The 22,818-nt window shown below is 40.2% G+C and overlaps 1 protein-coding gene across 1 annotated transcript in view; it reads right to left on the bottom strand.

Moving 5' to 3' along the window:
- Positions 1–922: 922 nt before the first annotated feature.
- TOPAZ1 (testis and ovary specific TOPAZ 1) overlaps positions 923–22,818 on the bottom strand; it is a 36,377-nt gene continuing 14,481 nt past the window's right edge. Inside the window, exons 10-20 of the mRNA XM_081882901.1 lie at positions 17,408–17,559; positions 15,491–15,583; positions 14,934–15,040; positions 13,021–13,087; positions 11,527–11,701; positions 8,877–8,977; positions 6,802–6,967; positions 5,650–5,814; positions 3,334–3,537; positions 1,729–1,912; positions 923–1,196 (exon numbers count right to left, since the gene is read on the bottom strand). Coding sequence (XP_081739027.1) covers positions 998–1,196; positions 1,729–1,912; positions 3,334–3,537; positions 5,650–5,814; positions 6,802–6,967; positions 8,877–8,977; positions 11,527–11,701; positions 13,021–13,087; positions 14,934–15,040; positions 15,491–15,583; positions 17,408–17,559 — 1,613 coding nt within the window. The 3' untranslated portion in view covers positions 923–997. The remainder of the gene's footprint in view (positions 1,197–1,728; positions 1,913–3,333; positions 3,538–5,649; positions 5,815–6,801; positions 6,968–8,876; positions 8,978–11,526; positions 11,702–13,020; positions 13,088–14,933; positions 15,041–15,490; positions 15,584–17,407; positions 17,560–22,818) is intronic.

Raw genomic sequence — 22,818 nt, 5'->3', positions numbered from 1 at the left:
GGAAATTTTACTCATGGTGCCACACCCTACAGAGTGCCACAGGCTACTGACCCTCCAAAATACACATTTCCCAGCATTTCCATTGTAGGATGTCCTTCTCCATGCCATAGATGAAACCTCGCCCACCTGTGATTTCACAAGTTTGGTAAAGATGTATCTTTTTGCTCAGGCTTTCCCTGACCCACAAGATTGGACCCTATTATCCAATTCCTGTTTTTAATAATACTGTTTTTTATTTATTTTTATGATGTGTATTGCTTTTATGTTGCATTTTTATATACTGCTTAAATATTAAGTGGTTTAGAAATGCTTTTAAATATAAAAGATAAATGAAGCTAGTGAGTTCAGATTTGAATCGGGGAATTCCCAGCTCACACTCAAGTTTCCTTTTTCAAGTGATAAAAGGAGTAAGGCTTACATAGTCTCAAAACTTTGACATCCTCATGCATGATGGGTAGGAGGAAAATGGTCTGCTCTCTGGTGTTATCACACTTCTTATATTAGGAAAAAGACCCTGTACTTTGCAGGATTCCACAGCTTATTGTCAAGGGCTTGTAGCAGGTAGATCAGTTTATTCTGGAAGATCTCCGTGTAATTTGCAAATTGGCAAGGGTTAATAACAGAAACAACTTTCCCCACCTAAATTAGATGGCTGAAATGAAGAAAGCTAACCAAGAGAATACTTGTGTGAAAGGACTGTAGCAGATCAGTTCTGCTACTGAAGACAAATTCCTAAAATCCAAATGTGGTCAGTTTAATTGTATGTCTTTAGCAACTGGTTGGTAGATCTTGAATTTATAGTAAGAAAACAAGTATCTGCCAAGTCAGGAGCCTGTTAAACGCAACAGTTACTTGGGTTACTGAAGTTAAAACATAAAAAACAAGTTAGAAAACTGAATTATATAAAATTAACAATGGGAAGTTTGAACACAACAGAAACCATTTATTGATTCATTATTTTGAACAGTGATTACTATAACTGAAGTCTTATCAATGACTAAAAAAGCCAGACTTTCCCTGCCCACTTCATATTCTCTTTCAACCACTCAAGTGCACAAATGTTTTCCAAACCACACACTTGCTCCGTGCCACTATTTACTGTGAAATGCTTTATGAAAAGCTTTGGAGTAGATATGTTAGTAGCTTGAATCAACCTCTCCACTGCACATTGATAGTTATCATCCTTGCCTTCACATCTGAAAAAGAGTTTTCACAATCAAGAAAAGTTATAACCAGCAACCAGTCATTCTAAGATGATTAGCAGTGTGATATGAACTACCATCCTGCCTTTCCTCCCCAAATGTGCTTCAATCCTCTTCTGTTAAGTCTTTCAACTGGGAACAAACGATAACTACTGTAACGTGTCAGCAGAAATGAAGCAATTATGTGGAAGAACCAGCTCTTTTCCACAACAAGCTTTCTTCCTAACTAATGTGTGACTGATCACAAAAAAATAATAATGAGGAAATGGTGCAAAATTAGAAGACAACACCAACAGTAGTGGGAGGAGAAAATTCAAAAAGACAAAATAATAAAACCAGGTTTCTACTACTGGCAACATGTTACAAAAAGGACTTTGAAGAAATTAGGTATTTATTGTATTTTATAAGTTACTGATTTAAACTGATTATTCATAAGATTCTTTTCCTTGACACAAATCAAAGACATATGCAAGAAAGCTGAGGGGAGGATACAGAATCATGCACTTGGAAAAGCAAATGAACTCACCTTTTCAGTACTATCTGAAGTATTTGATTGGAAGCACCAGGACTCTGAATACTACTAGCATTAGAAACCAAGAAAATTTCAATTGCTAACAGCATCTCAATCTCAGTCATGTAAGAGGGAATCAGAAGAAGTTTACGGTGAAGATTTCCTTCCAGTGGTGGGTAGCAACCCAATGCTAAAGCATCTAAAAAGTGACAGTAAATTATGTAAAAGAAGGTGTCAAAGTTGTGCTAAACAGCACACATCTCTAGGTTTGTGTGTGGGTACTTGTATCATCTACTGCTTTATTGAAAAACAGTTTCTTCCAAGATTATTTGAGCTTCTGGACTACTTTTAACTGTTTCCAGTTTCCATCCTACTATAATTGCTGTTTTGGACAGTCTCAAAATTGAAGGCGAGGAGAGGTGGCAAACCTCCACTACTTGTTCAGAAAGTCCAAAGCTGCTCTACTTATTCCTAAAAGCTAGAAAACTCTAAACTTCAGTTTTAAAGTTCTGCAATTGAAAATCTGGGACCAGACCAGCTTTTGTTTTCCCAGTTCACTTTTTCCAGACAAGGTTAGCAACCTACTACTTTTCTTCAAAAATAGAAGTTGTCACTGAATGTTCCTTTTGCTGTAGATTCATTCTAAAGCACAAATTGAGGAAATCTAGAAAATGCTGGGTTTGCTTGGAATGGCAACACATATCAGACAGGTCTTCTGAATAATTATAGCACGTCAATATCTTAAAGCAAGTCATAAAAAGTCAAACAAAGCCGAGTACTTCTTTAGCTATATTGTACTTTCAGGAGCTCCCAAGAGATCTCCCAAAAATAATTTTGGGCAGAATTCTTCAATATCTAGTTGTGTAATTGTGGGTTAGACTGCAGCCTGAACTTTTCTAACAATGCAACCTGAATCATATCTATTCAGAAGTGAGTGCTACTAAATTCAAGGTACTGTATTTTTCGCTCCATAAGACCCACCTGACCATAAGACGCACCCAGTTTTTAGAGGAGGAAAACAAGAAAAAAAATATTCCGAACGAAACAGTTGATGTATGATTTTTGTGTTTCATGCTGTGGCCGCAGACATGTGATTTGACAATGAGTTTGGGGTAGCCCAATGCAAAAATCCTGAGAATCCATGTGGATCCATGCTTTGTAACCATGTTTTTGTGCCATTGTGGCCCCATGCAACAGTGGGTGGGTGATTTTTTTTGGTGCAGGCTGTAGCCATGGACATGCTATGTGATCTGATGGTGAATTTGGGGTGACCCAATGCAAAAATCCTGAGGATCCATGTGCTTTTACCTCTCCCCTCCCAGGCAGCCTCCTTTATCTCTAGCGTCCCTTATCTCCCTCCCCGATCTCTTGCGGATTAGCAGCTGTTTCGACACCCACTTCCCTCTTTCATGATCTGCTTTTCTCCCCTGGGCAATTCGGCTCCAGGGACCACACATTCACTCCATAAGACGCACAGACATTTCCCCTTACTTTTTAGGAAGAAAAAAGTGCGTCTTACAGAGCGAAAAATACAGTAGCTTATTCCTAGATAAGTGCATTTAAGATTGCAGCATAACTGAAGTTCTTCAACTAGTAATGTAGTAGACATTGAGAGCTTACGTTTATAATGTGCTCTGGCTTTAAGCCACCAACAGCCTCTTCCAAGTGCTGTGATTAATGCTCTAAGTAAATCAAATTCAACGGGAATGTTCTTTGCAAGCATGAAATCTACTACAGTAGATGATATTTGAAGCTTCTGGCTTTCCAAAGAAGCACCTAGCAGTTTATTAAATAAACTCCTGTACTGGGATACATCCAAACTATCTGCAAAAGAAAAACATTACAAGTGATTAATTTTCTTCAATTATTAAGTAGAACATTGGTTTCAGCAATATAATAGTGGAAAACTACAGCAAAGATTTCCCTCTCTGTTTTAAGATTTTTTAAAAAAGATCTTAGTTTCTCTCATTTTCATAAACAAATCAACTCTGGTTAGAATGCGCGCACACCCACCCCGGCCACCTGAGGCATCATTTCTTCTTGTATTGGAATAACTGCAATGCAAAATGGTTTTCTGCTAAACGGAATATTTCAGAAGTGTGTACACTAAGCAATAAATATTATTGTCGTATCATAAATGCTACACAGAAATAGATCTTGATGAGAAGCAAAAAAAGTTGCAAATATATTGTGATCCGCAAAACAAACAGCTTAAATCCTGCATCCTGAGATACATAGGTGATTGTTTTAGTAACCCCTCTAAAGAGTTTGGGCGAGCAAACAGTGAACATCTGTGCAGGCTCCCAGTCTGTTTCTGAGCCCAATTAAAAGCACTAGTTTTAACTGTTAAAGCCCTTATTTGCTTTTAGCCAGGCCCCCTGAAGGACCACCTGCTCTGATTTATACCTGCCCAAGAATTGATTTTCATCAGAAACCCTTGTCCAGGTTCTCCTGCTTAGCAAGGCAAGCCAACTAATGACTAGAGAAAGGGTCTTATGGCCTCCCTAGAGAAGACTGACTGGTGCCCACAAGATGATCCCTTTTGGTTTTGTTAAGTCTTTGAATGTTAATCATACAATTATTTTAGTACTTTTAGAACTCAGAACCAAGTTGCTCCCCTGGCTGGTATTAGGTTGTTTTAAATTGATTTCAGTTGCTGTGTTGGGTTGGCTTCCACTGTCTTGATTGTCTTATCATTGGTTTTCGTACTTACAATTTAAATTTTATATTTTGTATTTGAATGGTGTAGAAACCACCCATATATGGGCAGTATATAAATGTTAATATACAAATATTTATCCCATTATTGCCCCTCACAATCCAGAAGTATAGGTTAAGTCTTAAAAATAGTTCTGAGACCATCCAGCAAGCTTCATGGCTGACCTGGATCAGACCTAAGGTCTATGCGGTACAGCGTCCCCTTTCCCAAAGATTGGCAAGATGGTTATGGGAAGGAGAAGAGGGCAATTGCCTTCTTCTGCTGTGGTTTTCCAGCAACTGACATTTAAGGAATTTTAACTCTAATCTCCACACTGCAAGTCCACAAAGGGTTCCAACACTGCTATATCCCAAGAAATAATCCAAAATTGCCCCACCATCTCTTGGCATCATTTTCAGGAGTACACATTTCCAGCTTGTTGCTCCTCTGATCATCTCTGCCCATTGTGTTTACCTCACTCATTTCATGACACCCAAGGCCTCCCTTTACAGTTCCTTTGCCTCTACCCTGCAAGTATCAAGGTATTACAGCTTTAAAGTTTTATTGGCAGATTAAGAATACATTGTAAAGGACAGGCAGGTCAGATCCCCAGCAAAGACTACTTTCATAAATTAAGGTAGGAGGACCTGTTTCTGGAGGAGCCTTCTTGAAGGCTAACCAATAAGCTTTAGTCCCTCCCCCTTCTGATTTTAAAGGAGAACCAACCCAATGCAGACTGCCTGTACTCTAAGAAGGCAGGGAACAAATACTTGAGATTAAAATATATGCAGTTGTACCTCTTCTTACATATTCCTCTGGATATGTAAACTTCGGGTTGCAAACGCAGCAAACCCACAAGTGTATGCTTCTGTATGCATCGTGCCGTATGCGTGTGCAGAAGAGCGCCTCCTGTTACAGACTTTTCAGGATACGGCTGCACCTCTGGAACAGATCCCGTCCGTAACCGAAGGTACCACTGTATATGAATGGCAGTGATGATGCAACATGGTATCTACCTAGAAACATACTATTGCCAGGTGTATCCTGCTTTGTGGATTCCTGAAAGCTCTTACCAAAACAAAAACACCTTGTGCGTTTCTTAATTCTATAAACCTCAAAACAGAAGAGACAGGATAAAAAACAGAAAGAAGCAGTTGTTTTAAACTGAACAGTTGCTCTCCTTTCAGGAAGAGAATGGAAGGAAAACCTTTCTTATGAATGGAATTATAAACACTTACTACAAGAATTCCTGAAGCCTGGTAGATTTTGCAAGACTTCAAATGCTTCTCCATAACGGCTCTTTCCAATGCATTCAGATGCTATTACATATAGCAGGTTATGTCGCTTGAGGACATCCATTCGATCACATGGCCATGTTAGAGTACTTATTATCCATTCCGACTCTAGAGAGATTGATACTGGTATTTTAAAAGCGATTAAAATGAGGCCATGAATGCTGACAAATGAAATAATATAGGGCCTTGTGAAAGATCCCAGATGACTGCCCACCTTGCATTCAGCTATTTAACAAAGAACTGCTCTCCATGCAGAGCCTGAGGAAAATAATTTTGATGTCCAGTTATGAACTACTGTACTGACCATTGTGAATCTCATGAAAATGTATGGAGGCTGCCAAGTCTTGAGTGTTATCTTGGCAGCTTATGTGGAAAACTATCAGTTTGGCCTAGCCTTGTTGACAAGCTTGAGTTCCTGACTGAGACAGAAACCAGGTGTCCCCAAGGTATTTGCACAGGATGGGGGGGGGGGAGAGAGAGAGAGAGAGAGAGAGAGAGAGAGAGAGAGAGAGAGAGAGAGAGAGGAGTTTAAAATGTGTGATTGGAGGATATACTGTCATATATCATATATCCCCCCTCCAGAAGCCGCAGGTCTATGGGGTTCATTTCCTGGTTGGCTACTGCTTGGAACAGCTACCAAAAAAGTGTCACTTGAAGCACAGCAGCAGGTCAGAGCAGCAGAAGCTGGGGTTAAACACAGTCAAGAGACCATTTGCACAGCACTGTGCCGCACTGTTATGGAACAGGCCATTAATCTCACAAAACGTTACATAACTAATGAGAGAAAGTTGCTCTCCTTAAAAATGCAAGGGAGGTAAGGATTTGACATTTCTGCATTTAGCAAGACATGAAATATGAAGGAGACCAAATTTTAGATGACGGACAGTTCCCCTTGCTTCCTTTATTCTGCACTATTGTCAACGTACTTTAATTATTCACCAAGCCTATGTCAGCAAATTCTCAGAAATATGAGTAAATGTCAGCTTGAGACTTCAACAACCTATTTTGGCTCTCTCAATTTCTGCTGTAACGTTAAGGCAGAACCTAGACGTGTCATTTTAAGCCTTGCTTATTTCTGTTAATAAAGAAGTGTACCTCTCAATACCCATAATGCTCCATTTAGGCTCCTGCACTTGAGAAATATTTCCACAGCAGTGTTAACAATGTGGCACCGTGATGCCAACCTCTCCTGACCAAGAAGTCCTTTCAAAAATGTGAAATGTATCTTTAAGGCATGAAGCGTATCCAGAACCTTCTTGGCCTATGATACAAAGAGGGAAAGCAGCGTAGAGAATTACCACAGTATCACTTTTTTTGTCTCAGAATAGTTGTTCATGCACGACACTGTACATTTCTAAGCACAAGGGGTGGTGGTTGGGTTTCTTTTTTGTTCTTAGCTAGCAACACTGATAAGTATGAAAAAAAATGAGCATGGAAAGGAGCAGTAGTTTTTACCTGCGATAAGCTCCTTTCTGCTTTATAGGATGACATCCTCATTTGGGTTGCTCCTCCCACTTGCTTCTTTTCGGACCAGTCAGGACAAAGGACTGAAGATTGGCTGCTGCCTCTCAAAAGGGAGCCTTGAAGCCTAATTGGTTTAGCCCTAGTCTAGTGGGAGGAGCAATCTGAACAAGGACGTTATCCTCCACCACAGGAAAATATTGGTTCAGCCAAAGCACAATACACAAGCATCTTGAGCTGCACTCCCTTCACACAAGGAATTGTCTTCTGCTTATAAATTTAATTCAAGATTAAAAGGCACCAATATTTTTATACCTGTATGGTTTGCAATTTCAGCTTGGGGGTCCAAAAAGGCAAATTGCTTTGTTGGCATGTGTTCAATGATTGCCAAAACCACTTTGAACTTATAAAAATGAGTATGTAGTATACCAAGCCTTACCCTGGCTCCTAAGCCTTTACATGAATAATTTGGCTGGAAATTTCCAAGATTTTTTACACAGACACACACCTCAAGAGGAGAGCAAGCATCAGGCAAATGAGACTCTTTAAAAGCAAATCGCCATGTCCATTTGTCACAGCGGGAAAACCTTGCCACATATATAACCAATTAACCAAGTTTAGCAAATGAAACAATTTTTAAATTTGGCATGTCCTCCACATAACCCTTAATAACCATGATGTACAGGTAAGGAAAGAAACACTGCCTCCCCTAAACCCATACTACAGTTCTCAAGAATGTGTATGCCTCTGAAAACAAGCTAACTTAGAACTACCAGTATATATAAAACCCCCAAGCATTCACAGATGCTGCTTGAAACTGCTGATCAATTTATAATTAAATCCATCCCCATTCAGAAAACACTTAAAGGCACTGTTTCTGCCAAAGTACTTCTTATGCTATCTTGCTTATACAGTATATATTGCGCATGATCAGGCAAAGTTAAGTACTTTTAAAATCCCACTGACTTAAGTAGGAGAAGTAAGCACTTTCCCACTGAAAAGAGTGCGACTTAAATTTAAATACAGCAATGCAATAACCACAATAATTGTTTGAAGCATTACAACTTGTTTTGGTCTTCTTCTAAATTGCCTATAAAAGTTTGCCAAGGTCATCCATCTAATTGAATTTTAGAGATTCAAATTTGGCAGAAGCAAATTAGAACAATCATAGGAATGTGGGAATCATTATTGTTAGTAATTAATATGAGTAAAGGAACAGTAAAATCCCCCCCCCCCACTGCCGAGGTGTGCAATAATTTCTAGATTAGGTAAAGGGACGTTTGACCAGTAGGTCCAGTTGTGAATGACTCTGGGGTTGCAGCGCTCATCTCGCTTTATTGACCGAGGGAGCCGGTGTACAGCTTCCGGGTCATGTGTCCAGCATGACTAAGCCGCTTCTGGGGAATCAGAGCAGTGCACGGAAATGCTGTTTACCTTCCTGCCAGAGCGGTACCTATTTATCTACTTGCACTTTGATGTGCTTTTGAACTGCAAGATTGGCAGGAGCAGGGACCAAGCAACGGGAGCTCACCCTGTTGCAACCTTCTGATTGGCAAAGCCTAGGCTCAGTGATTTAGACCACAGCGCCACCTACACCCTCAATTTCTAGATTAGGTATCTCCAAAACCATGCTCCCATTGTCATGTTACTTGCATGCTCATGTAATATGTGATAAGACACATGGGTATGCCTTGTAAGAAGCAAAGTACCTTTGGCCACAGCTGCAGTTTGTAATATGAAAACATAGCACCGATACCAATCCTTCCCAATAAAGTTGTATCTGTCTCATTGTGACAAGGATCAGCCTTAACTAGAAAAGAAAAAAAAAACATGTTGCTTTAGATTTCTTGAAATGATGTTTTTCAATGGAGGAACTAGTTAAATGATGACCCATTCCCATATGTGACATTCATTCTGGGTAATAAATAATCTGAATTATTTCCCATGAAAACAGCTTTTTAAAAGACATACAATAAACGTAGCAGATTAGCAGGCTTCCATCTTCAACATGCTTACTAGGTGGCATGTCTCACTGGACACAGTGGGACTAGTGTGCATAGAGTTATTATGCTGTAACTCTGTTTTGAAGGGTGACAAATAAGGCAGGAGAAAATGGCACAACCACACCACATACGGCCCATTTAAGGGCCAGGAAACCAACACCATCCGTATGGAGCCAGTTGGCTCAGATACCACGTTAAAAGCTAAATCAAGAGTGGGGAACCTCAGACCTTGGGGCCAAATGCAGCCCTTCAGAACCTTCCCCAGGCCACATCCTTTGCACCCCGAGTATTTTTTTGCACCCTTTGCATCCTGAATATTTGCATTCCTGGCTGGAATGTCTCCTGGATGGCTCTTATTTATCTGGATGGAGGATAGAGGGGGTATTTAAGTGTGAGTAGAAACTAGCTTACTGCCCCCCATTACATTTGTTGCTCCACTCACTTCTGCCTCTGGCTCTACTCAACACTGGCATGTGGCCCTCTGAAGGTGGCCCAGAAGGAAATGTGGCCTTTTGGCTGAAAAAGTTTCCCCATTCTTTTTTTAGATCATAAAAGGCCCTGGGCTTGTTTCAATTAAGTCTACAGACTTTAAGCAAAGTAATCAAAGTTTGGGCACGGCAATAAAGCGTGGCTACTTCAAAGTCAAAAGCAGGAGGTTTTTATTTCCTCTTCTTGCATGTGAAAGAGTACACAAGCCCAATGATTTCCATAGGTAGTACCTGGAATGCGATATTATTGTTTAGCTCTATGTCCAAATTGGCCTAGTGAGTGGCAATGTCTACTACTGTATGCCAGGATACCAGCCCTTATCTTTTTACATTTGCAGTGCTGAGTGCAACAATAACATAATAAGGTGCAGATTGTACCAGCTATTCCCTGAATCCCATTAAAGGTCCCTTGATGGCACAGTGCAGACTCTTCCCAGCTGGCCATGATGGCTTTGTGTGTTCTCCTGCCTGGAAATGCCTTATCAGATAACTTGTGGTTTGGCACCTTCTTGGCATGTCAGGGACACCCTTGTCTTCCCTGGGTTTCCATTTGCTCTCATGGGAACTCTGGAAGTGAGGACTTGCTTAAAAGGAACTGCCACATGCCTGACCAGGCCTTCCTCATTGAACTTCCTCATCCACCCTCCTATGGTTTAGTGCAGGGGTCAGCAAACTTTTTCAGCAGGGGGGCCAGTCCACTGCCCCTTAGACCTTGTGGGGGGCCAGACTATATATATATTTTTGGGGGGGGGAATGAACGAATTCCTATGCCCCACAAATAACCCAGAGATGCATTTTAAATAAAGGGACACATTCTACTCATGTAAAAACACACAGATTCCCAGACCGTCTGCTGGCCGGATTTAGAAGGTATTTGGGCCAGATCCGGCCCCTGGATCTTAGTTTGCCTACCCATGGTTTAGTGCAAGGTTTCCCAAAACTGGGTCTCTAGCAGCTTTTGGATTACAACTTCCATCAGCCCTATCTAGCAGGACCAGTGGTCAGGGATGATCTGAACTGTTGTCCAAAAACAGCTGGAAATCCTGGTGTAGTGCATTTCACTGAGGCTTCATACTGGCTGGTTTGTTCTCAATTGTAGCAAGTCAAGTGTTTGGTAGGCTTTTGCCTTTCCTTCAGTAGAAAGCCTACTTTGATAGGAGTTTGTTCTCTTTCGTCATAACTCTGGCAGAAATTGCACTGGGCAGAATCTCCAATGCAGGGTGGAGCCTCATATGGGGTCTTGGGGGCAATGTTTCAGGTCTCTGCCATAGCTCAGAGGCTCAGGCCTGACATTGCTCACCACAGCTTGCCAATGGGACCCTAAATGTATGGCCTGTGCTATAGCGGGTTCTTGATGCTGATTAACTCCCAAGTGCCTCAGTGGTTGTGCTAGGATGGGTTAGCAAACACCAGGGAGGTCTTTTTGAATCAAGAACCAATCCTGCCCCACTGCTATGTCAACATCCACTTACCTGCTGCAAATAATGAAGTTGTGGCCTGCTTTTAAACATACGTGTGTTTTGGTCAGTGCTCTGTTCCCTTGTCCAAAGCCTACTGAACATACCACACAATCAGAATATAAGGGTAATGGGTTGACTCCTCACACTGCAGATGAGGCACACATATCAGTATTAGATGAACTTCTGTGGATGCACTATTTAAAGATCTCTCCATGCCTGTGAACTTCCTCTAAAATCTCATTGGGTTGGTTTGCCTGTGAAATATTTGTGATGGTGCTACACTTGGAAGAGGACTTGGGGGGTGATAGTACTTGCCGAAATGATATTTTGGTGAAATACCCCTAACTTTTCTTAAAGTTCCCTTTGCATGTGACCCCAGAATAACGGGCAATATTGTACAAATTTTACCTGCAACTGCAAATTCACAAAAAGGAACGCATGGTCTCTCTTCTGTCACTGAATCGGTCAAGATGTTAGCAATACACAATGAGTACTTTTCAAGGTCACCAAAATTTTCACATCCACTTCTCACATTAACGTATAAAGTTCCCAGTTTGGCCCAGTCACCTTTTTCTTTGCAATGCTGTTCAAAAAGTAATAAAATGTAAATAGAATTATTCATAATTTAATATGATCACAAACATAGTAAACTTAATAAGCATTTGAATTTTTTGTTTTAAAATTGGAAGTGTTATCTCACTTTAGTAACTTGGGATTTGTTTGTAACTTTGTCACTGGGAAACTAGTAAATTTTATAAGATCTTTCACAACCAAAGCATTCAAAATAGTTATTTTACAAAGAACTGAAAGATAAGTCTTCCAATTATTCTTCAAACAATACATATTGATCAGATATTATTCTTGCAAAATGCAATCTAATTTTCAAATAGGGAAATACATAGTATTATCTAAAATGAGCTGCCTTAAGCAGCTGACAGATACTTTACATTTTGTTTAACAGTAGCTTCATAGGGACAAACAAAGATGCTGAATACAAAGATGTTTGGGTTTCTATTTAGCTTTTTAAACATATACAAAATGCAGCAATGGAGGTTGCAATCTACCTCAGGCTAGGCTGTGCTACTTGTTCCCCTTCAGTGGGTTTTCCAATGAAAACCTTGGATGCAGGCGCACCCACAACTTTTCTCTCCAGCAAAAAGCTGCCAAAAAGTCAAGTTTTTGTCATGTGCAAGCCTAATATCATTCACATTTAGTACTTCCAAAAGCAGCTACCATCAGGACTGATTTCGTCAGGGAAGGATCTTCTTGGACAGGACTTACTAAGATCAACAGATGACTTTCTGTTCCAATTAAAAAGATGAACAAGATGTGGTGCCATGAAGTCACCAGACACATTTGGCTGGCACACTGTATAAGCATTTGAGTCAAGCTTTCTGAGAAGCAACTATGGTTGGAAAGGAAGGAAGGAAGGAAGGAAGGAAGGAAGGAAGGAAGGAAGGAAGGAAGGAAGGAAGGAAGGATACCCAAGATTATGAAAGATGATAGTGTAGCAGTCAGGTGAATTGCAACTGCTAGCTAGGAGTGATGATGAAGCAATTAATCTTCAAGCTTTTCACATTGAATACTTAACAAATACATCAATGTGATTTCTGAGACTGAAGACTGGGGGACATTTAAGCAGGCTTTAGCAGTCCAGGTCCCTAAATCTCTCACCGCCCCATTTATTTCTCCTTTTGGAAGGGAAAGTTATTTCCCTCCATATTTTTATGAATACTTAACCACCAAGAGCAAATATGACATTCAAGCATTTAGCAACCCAATCGCCATGTGATATACAGAAGCAAGGTCTACTGATTCCAAGGTATCTTTCTTCCATTTGATTTGATTAGTACTGAGATGTCCTCCCAAGCTTGCTTTTAAAACAATGAGTATATACTGTACCTGAAATTCTGCAACTGCTGAATCCAAGCCACAAAGGCTAGCCTTATGGAAATGTCTTGCCTGAAATCTTAGGAACAAGAGTTATCTGCTTTTGAGAAAGCTTAAATTTGGAGTTAACAGAAAAAGCAACAAGTGACTTTCTAAATAACTATATTTTGCTGCACTCCCCCCCCAAAAAGCATACACTCTGCAATCAAAATAGTTTTTTTTTATCTGCTGCACGGCATGGGTAGCATACAACAAAAGTGTGCACCTGGATACTTCATAGTGTTATATGTTTGTGTGGTTCAGTGTGGATATCTTTGTGTTCCTTTGAGGCCTATGATGCTGTATATGTGAGGTTAGAATGTGTGAGAGGAAACCTGTGTGAGACGAAATCAAACCAGTTCTTAAGTTAAGATAATTGCCTTAGCTAGCCAGTTAATTACTTCCATTGACATGTCGAAAGAGGTTGCTCTGTTCCCATAAACACAAATGTGTGGGTCTTTTCCCACCTCACCTGGCTGTATGCTACATCACCCTAGGGCAGATAACAATAGGCAAAGGGGGTAAGGCTGTGTGCGAGAGTGTTTGGGCCCCTGCTGGACCCAGAGCTATGTCCTGGGGATCTCCCTCAGAACATTAACGGGGAGGCAAGATCTGTTGGAATGTTAATACTGTGTGAGCCTTTCCATCCTATGCTCAGCTTGTATATATGTAAATAAAACCATATATTCTAAAGATGCCAGGGTCTCCACTGACCTACATTCTAAGGAAACTGAACCCTGGGCAAGCACTGGTACTGCTGGAAGTCTCTTGCCACTTGGAGACTGGGGTTTACACAACAATAATATTGCAAAAGGTTTGAGGGCACAGCCTTCATAATACTTTAAATATTGGCAGATGAAGCAGCTCATAAAAGATGCTGACAATGCTTACTATAATGAGGGTTTAACAGTGACATTACCCAAACAGCATCTCCCTCCTGCTTCCCCATTCTCCTACCTGTTGTGGCCTTGGATTTGGTCCCTACAGTCTAAATAATTACCTCTTTCTACTCCTAAATTCACCCAACAACTCTGCATACTTACTGGGGATTGTGGTAAGCATAACCAAGTGTAGCTCATTAATTACTTAGTTGGGTTTTGCTCCAATTCCTCCTTCCTCTGTCCACAAGCTCCAACAGAAAGTTCAAGTCCCAGTTCAGATGCAATGACCATGGTTTGTTTATTAGATGGAAGATTAGCATTATGCACTGTTTCTTAAACCGAAGCTTCTCTCTTGCATCCAAACTGGGAAACTGGTTTAACTAGGATCTGATCCTGGTTTCATATCCTAGCTTGTACTCTGAGTGTCATACTACAGTTCCCAGGTTTGGATATAAAGAGGAAGTATGGTTTAATAAACTGAGACCTAATTGTGGAGCATGAGCGAAAGGAGGAAGCAAATAAGCAAATTCTCATTTTGGGTTTGATAAACCATACTTTATTAGACCAAGATTGTTATGGCTGAACCAGACATAAAAATTCAGAAATGGGAGATCTTTATCACATTGTATGTACTCATTTGAAAGTGATATTGCCAAACTTCATTCATTTTTGTTCATCCTAAGAAAACTCCATGGACATAAAAAAGGAGAAGCTTTGAGAAAAAAGTGTTTCCAAGGCATGCTCTGGTTCATGGGGTCATGGAGAGTTGAACATGACTAAGACGACTAAACAACAACAAAACAAAGCGTAAGAGCCCTCAATGGCAGCTTCCAAAATAAAAAAGAAATAAAATCAATAATATAACCCAATATTTAATATTGTCATCTTGTTGAGATCGAAAAATAGTTTATAAAATGCGTAGACTGGCATTTTATGGCACAAGTAGTTGAGAAAATAGATTTTATATTTTAGGTTTAATATAGATTGCATAAGAGATGAACATACCTGGACAAAAAAATAGATTGTTCCTGACTGGAAACTTGTAGTTGGTTTAGGAATGAGGTGATGCAGCCAATGTGCTCGTCTTTAAAAACCATTCCACCATCACAAAGCTATGACAGGAAGGAAATAAACCCAAAAGCACCAAAAACCTGAATATCACTGAAGACTTCCTAAGCAATTATATGTTTACAATGTTCTGTACAAGTGATTAACAATGGACAGTTAAGTAATGCATCTATGTATAAAGCAGTGTTGGGCAACTGGCTTTCAAAATCCCGCTGCAAGTGATCAGTTTTGTTATCTGGCATGATTGATCTTTCTTTCCCCAAGCAGAGAAAGAAAAGGGGTTGGGTTCAGGCCTCACCAATTGTCAGAATTTCCCGCCAACAGTTTTTAAAAGGGGTTGACCTTTGGACCCACAACCTTCAGCATGAGAAAGCATAAAATCAAATAAAAATGAACATAATTTATGTGACTGATAAGATGTGTAGAAGAAGCAGATAAATTTATGCAGAAGGCAGAATGACATTTAGGATAGAATCAAATAATCAAAGCCATACCTTACAAGAAATGTCAATTAACTCAGGCACTAAGACTCTTAGTTTCATGGACACCACTCGTTCAAAGACATTGAGGAGAATGTCTACAGTTGGCTAAACAAAAATGCCTTAGCATTAGAGCTAAATACATTAGCTGTAATTAACAGAACTTCAAGGAACAATTTCAATCTGAAATAAAACACCTGGCTCTCGTATAGATGGCTTCCAAGAGTTAATCATTACTCCATGGCATGTGGTTGCTACTTCTGAGTGACTGGGATACTGCACCTGTGCAGTATCACCTGTCCTGGTGAACCTCAAGAACTGGACAGGCAACGTGGTGGTGGTGTGGGAAGTTAATTCTCTGTGGTGACCGCCATGAGTGCGGCAATTGGGTGGTTGATTGGTGGCTGTGGCAAGGGCTGCTGCTGTGCCAACTGGGCAGACGCTTCTCTGCTTCTGTGACGTGGGTGATTGGCAGAGTTTGTCAGTCTGTTGAGTGATTTTCGGCATCCCTCCCCCCAAAAAGCTCAACAACTCTGGGCAATCTCCCCCCATTTTCTTAAATTGGAGTCTCCAAAAATATATCTTATAGACAGAAAAATACGGTATCTTCCAAACAAGTGATTTTTATTGGGGGGGGGGTACTTGATCTTAATAACAACTTAGTTTTTAAAAGACTAATAAATGTATTGTTTCAGGAGCTTTTGTACGACTGAGCCAGCTTCCTCAGTGACATGAACTTTTCTGGGTATTGCGTGTAGATATATGTTCAGATGAGGAACCAAAGTTCTGCTGCCTGCTTTCTACCTGTAGTGTTTCTCCAAGAGAGTTTGGCTTCAAGAGGAATGAGGCCCGACTCAGCCATTTCCAGCTAGTAGACATCAGCTACCCAGGGAAAAGAAACACTGTCTTGGATGGTGGCCCCCCAAAGGGAGAAAAACAAAAGGGATCATCTTCTTGATCTTTTTACTGATTTAAAGCTAGTATGATTGGCTGACATGCCATTACACAAGGGAGTGGTGCCTGCCGACCTGAAGGAAGCAGTGTTGCAACAACTCCTAAAGAAATCCCACGTGCAGATTTCCTGGCAGCAACTGGCTGAACACTAATACTCCCACTTTGAGGCAGGTAACCAAGAGGATTGTGGCGCTTCAGTTACATATGTTCTTGGACAAGATGCATTATCTAGACCAGGGGTTGTCAACCTGCTCTCTACCACCCACTAGTGGTTGTTTCAGGATTCTAGGTGGGCGATAGAGGGTTCTACGGCACAAGCTGAATCCTTCTTCCACCAGGCACTGGTGAGAGGTAAGGAAATTTTACCATCAAGAAAGATGCATTAGTGGGTGGTAGGTATAAAAAGGTTGACTACCCCTGATCTAGACCTATTTCAGTCTGGGTTCTGGCTTGCTTCGAGACTGATTTAGGCTGCATCCACACTGCAGTGCACTCCGTTTTCCTGATGTTTCTCTGTTATTTTGCACGTTATACTTGAGCTTTCACAGAACGTAAAAGTCACTTCTGGAAAACTAATGGAATGGACTACATTGCAAGTTTAGTTTTCAGCCCGCTCAACCCGAAAATCAAAGGAGTTTTGCACAGCAATTTTCCTGCCTTTTGGTAGGTTCATACCATGATGAGTCAGGTACTGCACTTCCCTGGCCATTTAACGGCTGTCTCACTTCCCTGCCCCACTTTAACATTTTTGGCTCTTGTAGATTTTTAAAAATTATCTTATGATTTCCAAATTAATAGCTCAGAATCACAACCCAAGAAAACAAAATTGAGAGCTTATTAAGATAAACACATGACAAGTCATCATATCATGAGTAAGAAGGCCTTTTAAGCTGCAGTTGTATACCCATTTACTCAATGGGACTTACTTCTAGGTAGACATATATAGGCTTCACTAATAAAAAATACCAAGTTACTTACCAGTATTTTAATCATTATGCTGGTGTGGAATACAAGAAATAATTCTTTCAGCAAACAGCACTGGAGCAAAGATGTTAGCAGGTTATTTAGTATTTGTGAATCCAAGTGCTTTTCAGGAACACCATTTCTGCAGTAATCTGTAAATACCTGGGCTAAAAAAAATGGGAAATTTAAGTGTGAAATTGTCTTATGTGGCATACTACTGAAACATTAATTAATACATTTTTAAAAGGCAAAAATGAGTAAAAATGAAGCACTGAAAATCTATTTACTGGGCAAGTGCATTTGCAATGTTGAGAGCAGTACCTATGAACATATGAAAAGCTCCTTTATTTCTCATCAGCATTATTTCATGATCTGTTGGATGAAAATAGCTGTACCAAATTTTGTTCCTTTCATTTACAACAATTGTTCTAGCACATCTTGGATCCGAAAATGCTCGCATCCCTAGTCAAGCCCAACGAAGAATTAATTTAGCACTTTAATCTGTAGGCCACATTAATATTTACTGGTTCATAACTTCACCTAACCAGGGGACGCAGGTGGCGCTATGGGTTAAACCACAGCGCCTAGGGCTTGCCGATCAGAAGGTCGGCGGTTCGAATCCCCGTAATGGGGTGAGCTCCCATTGCTCGGTCCCAGCTCCTGCCAACCTAGCAGTTCGAAAGCACGTCAAAGTGCAAGGAGATAAATAGGTACCGCTCCAGCGGGAAGGTAAATGGCGTTTCTGTGTGCTGCTCTGGTTCGCCAGAAGCGGCTTAGTCATGCTGGCCACATGACCCAGAAGCTGCACACCGGCTCCCTCAGCCAATAAAGCGAGATGAGCACCGCAACCCTAGAGTCGGTCACGACTGGACCTAATGGTCAGGGGTCCCTTTACCTTTATAACTTCACCTAAAATGAGAGAGGGATAGTACCTACTAAAGCAAGCACCTCAGGAAGGATGCCTCAATATGTACAATATCCAAAAGAACCTTATTGTGGGGAGCATATTAGGAAAACAAAATTTCCCTCTCAACAGAGAAATTAACTACCTTGAAAAATGTCATATAGAGCTTCTGCAACAATTTATCTGCATATTATTGTTTTTTAAAAAGAATTATTTTTTTTTTTATAAATATTTTATTAGGTTTTTAATAAACAAATTTCCACTTTCAAATACATACTTCCGTAAATCCAATGGACTTCCCCCATCTCCCGAGCACTGCATTCCCTGTGTAACCAAAACCTCAGCAATTTGTTGACTTGTTTTATACATAACAATATATCTTCCATTTTATCGTGTTATCTGTTGTAAACATTTCGATACAATTGCATTAATTTTTAATTTCCACACAATAAAAATATTTCGTTACCTCACTTCTGTCTTATAGTGTCTTATTTATCAATTCAGAAATTTGCCGATACTGAAGGTATACCTTCCTAGAAAGGAGCATTTTTTAACATTCATACAACTTATAATGCTTTTTCAAATAGTCCTTAAAATTTTTCCAAACTTCCTCCGTTTCTTCTTCTCCCGAGTCTCGAATTCTGCCAGTCATTTCAGCCAACTCCATATAGTCCATCAGCTGCGTCTGCCATTCTTCCAATGTGGGTAGATTTTGTGTCTTCCAGTGCTTTGCCAACAGAATCCTCGCTGCTGTAGTAGCGTACATAAAGAAAGTTCTATCTTTCTTGACCATCCTCTGGTCTACCATGCCCAGAAGGAAGGCCTCCGGTTTCTTAGGTAAGGTGAATCTCAGCACCTTTTTTAGTTCATTATGTATCATTTCCCAGAAGGCCTTCACTTTCGGGCAGGTCCACCAGAGGTGTAAAAATGTCCCTTCCTCTTCCTTACATTTCCAACATTTATTATCGGACAGGTGATATATCTTTGCAAGCTTGACTGGGGTCATGTACCACCGGTATATCATTTTCATAATGTTTTCCTTCAAGGCAGTACATGCCGTGAATTTCATTCCGGTGTTCCATAACCTTTCCCAGTCTTCAAACATAATGTTATGCCCCAAGTCCTGTGCCCACTTTATCATAGAGGATTTGACAATCTCATCCTGTGTGTTCCATTTAAGCAGCAAGTTATACATTCTCGAAATTAGCTTGGATTTTGGCTCAAGCAACTCTGTTTCTAGTTTCGATTTTTCCTCCTGAAAACCCACTTTTTTGTCTGCTTTAAAAACTTCCTGGATTTGAGCATAATGCAACCAATCTCGCACCTTGTTTTTTAACTTTTCCATACTCTGTAACCTCCATTTATCTCCAATTTTTTCAATTATTTCCCAATATTTAGGCCAGTGGGCCTCCATATTGAGTCTTTTACGTGCTTTGGCCTCCATCGGTGAGAGCCACCTCGGAGTTTTACTCTCCAATAAGTCTTTGTATTTTGACCAGACCATGAAAATTGCCCTTCTGACAATATGGTTTTTGAACAATTTATGAACTTTAACCTTGTCATACCACAAATATGCATGCCACCCAAAAGCATTATCAAATCCCTCCAGGTCAAGGACGTCGGTGTTCTCCAATAGAATCCAATCCTTCAACCAGCAGAGGGCTGCAGCTTCATAATATAACCTCAAGTCCGGCAGGGCAAACCCCCCTCTTTCTTTCGCATCTGTTAGTATTTTAAACTTTATTCGGGGCTTTTTGCCCTGCCAGACAAATTTAGATAAATCCCTCTGCCATTTTCCAAAACATTCCACCTTATCCACGATCTGGAGGGACTGAAACAAAAATGGCATTTTCGGCAATACATTCATCTTTATAGCAGCTATTCTGCCCAACAAGGAAAGTTTTAATCTTGACCATGTTTCCAGATCTCTTTTTATCTCTGACCAACATTTCTCATAGTTGTCCTTAAATAAATTCAAATTTTTGGAGGTCAAGTGCACCCCTAGGTACTTTACTTTTTTAACCACATTTAGTTCTGTTTCTTTTCTGAACTCCTCTATTTCAGTAGTTGTCAAATTTTTTGCTAAAACTTTAGTTTTTTGTTTATTCAGCTTGAATCCCGCCACCCGACCAAAATCAGAAATTAATTCTAACGCTCTTTTAGTACTAGAGGCTGGCTCCTGTAATGTTAATACCAAGTCGTCTGCGAAAGCTTTCAGTTTATATTGTTTCTCTCCGACCACAATTCCCTGTGTCAACCGGTCATTTCTAATCATGTTCAGTAGCACCTCCAGGACTGAAATGAACAACAGAGGAGATAGAGGGCACCCCTGTCGTGTCCCTTTTTCAATTTTAAACTCCTCTGTCACCACGTTGTTTACTATCAATTTGGCCTTTTGTTCTGAATAAATTGCTTCTATTCCATTTTCAAACCCCCGCCCTACTCCCATCCTTTCCAAATTTTTCTTCATAAACAGCCAAGAAATGTTGTCAAAGGCCTTCTCCGCATCAATAAAAATCAACACCGCTCTTGTGTTTGAATTAATCTGTAAAAACTCCAAAATGTCAATGATGTTTCTAGTGTTGTCAAATAAATGCCTACCAGGGAGAAAGCCTGCTTGGTCCTTATGAATCACTTCATTTAAGACTTTCTTAAACCTACTTGCCAAAATGTCTGCAAAAATTTTATAATCCACATTTAGGAGTGAGATAGGACGGTAGTTTTTAAGTTGAGTTTTTTCAGATTCTAGTTTTGGGATCAACGTGATGAAGGCTTCTTTCCACGTTTCCGGTGCCTTCCTCCCCTCCATAATCTGGTTGCAAACTTCCAGCAATGGTTGTGTCAATGAGTCCTTCAGTACCTTATAATATTTGGAAGTAAGCCCATCAGGTCCCGGAGATTTGCCCAGTTGGAGGTTCTGAATGGCACATTCAATTTCTTGGGTTGTGATATTACAGTTCAGGGTTGCTCTCATTTCCTGGGGTATTTTTTGTAATCCATTAGTTATAACAAATTGGTCCACCTCTGAGCTTTTTTGTGGCCTTTGAGAATAGAGTTCTTTGAAATATCTCTGGAAGGACCTTCTAATTTCATCGGGTTTCTGAACCATTCTCCCTTCAATCTCTAGATTTGTAACTGTGTTAAGTTTTTGTCTCTTTTTCAGCTGCCAGGCTAACAATTTTCCACATTTGTTTGCAGATTCAAAGGATCTTTGTTTCATTTGTTTAATTTTCCATTCCACCTCTTGATTTATCAGTTTCGAATATTGTGCCTGGAAAAACTTCACTTCTCTCAATACTTCCTTTGATTTAGGCCTGGATCTCAGTTTTCTCTCTCCTTCTCTTATTTTCTCCAAGATCTTCTCCTTCTTTTCATTCCAGAGTCTTTTTTTAATCGTGTTCTGTTGTATTAGAAACCCTCTTATCACTGCTTTGCTTGCGTCCCAGATTATTCTTTTTTCCACATTTGTCTTTAAGTTTATTTCAAAATAGTCCTTTAAAACTTTTTGGGCCTTCTTAACAATCTCCTGATCTCTTAACAAGGCGTCATTCATTCTCCATCTGAACGATCCGGTTGTATTTAGTCTCAATTCCATTCTCAAGGCGTTGTGGTCGGAGCAGGTTTTTGGGCAGATTTCCACTTTTCTGGTCTTAGGTGCCAGCCCTCTAGTTATCCATATTTGGTCGATTCGCGTCCATGTCATATGGGCCTCAGAAAAGAAAGTTCCTTCTTTCCCTAGAGGGTTCTTGATCCTCCATATGTCGATCAAATCCAAATTGTCAGTCATTTCAAAAAAGGTTTTTGGAAGTCTGCCATCTTTCGTTATATTAGCACTTTGTGACTTATCCATATTCACTGAGGCGACACCGTTCATATCTCCCAACATGATAATGTTGTTATAGTCCAAATAGTCCAGCATAATCTCATGCAGCTTCTTAAAAAATTCCGATTTTCCATCATTTGGGGCGTAGATTCCTAGAATTAAAAACTTTTCTCCTTGTGTCTGGATTTCAATTGCCAAAATTCTGCCCTGTTCGTCTTTAAATACAAATTTTGGGGACAAGTTCTCCTTTGCATAGATCACCACTCCTCTTTTCTTAACTTTATCCGATGAAATAAATTCTTGGCCTAACCTTTTATTAATTAGCACTTTTCTATGGAGTCTTGTCACATGTGTTTCTTGCAGGCAAATAATGTCCAATTGTTCTTTTTTCAAAATATGAAATACTTTTCTACGTTTTTCTGGAGAATTCCCGCCATTTATATTCCAGCTAAGAAGCTGTAGAGACATCCCGGTCTACTTCTTGGGTATCACAGTTGGGTATCTAATTTGTCTTCCTTTTCCGGAAGCTGTGGTGCCGGGCCGCCTCCAGATGGTATGGATCCTGGTGGTAATCCCGGTGGTGGAGGCCAAGAATCTACGGCTTGTTTTTTAAAAAGAATTAAATTATGGTAGGGCCTTGGTCTCGTATACATATGTCCCAATAATGATAATCATACTTTCTGTTTCAGCACCGAAGTA

The sequence above is a fragment of the Podarcis melisellensis genome, assembly GCF_964234715.1.
Source record: "Podarcis melisellensis genome assembly, chromosome: 12".
In the NCBI taxonomy this organism is placed as follows: domain Eukaryota; kingdom Metazoa; phylum Chordata; class Lepidosauria; order Squamata; family Lacertidae; genus Podarcis; species Podarcis melisellensis.
The sequence above is the reverse complement of the archived record's forward strand: the minus strand, read 5'-3'. Positions and strand labels throughout refer to the sequence as shown.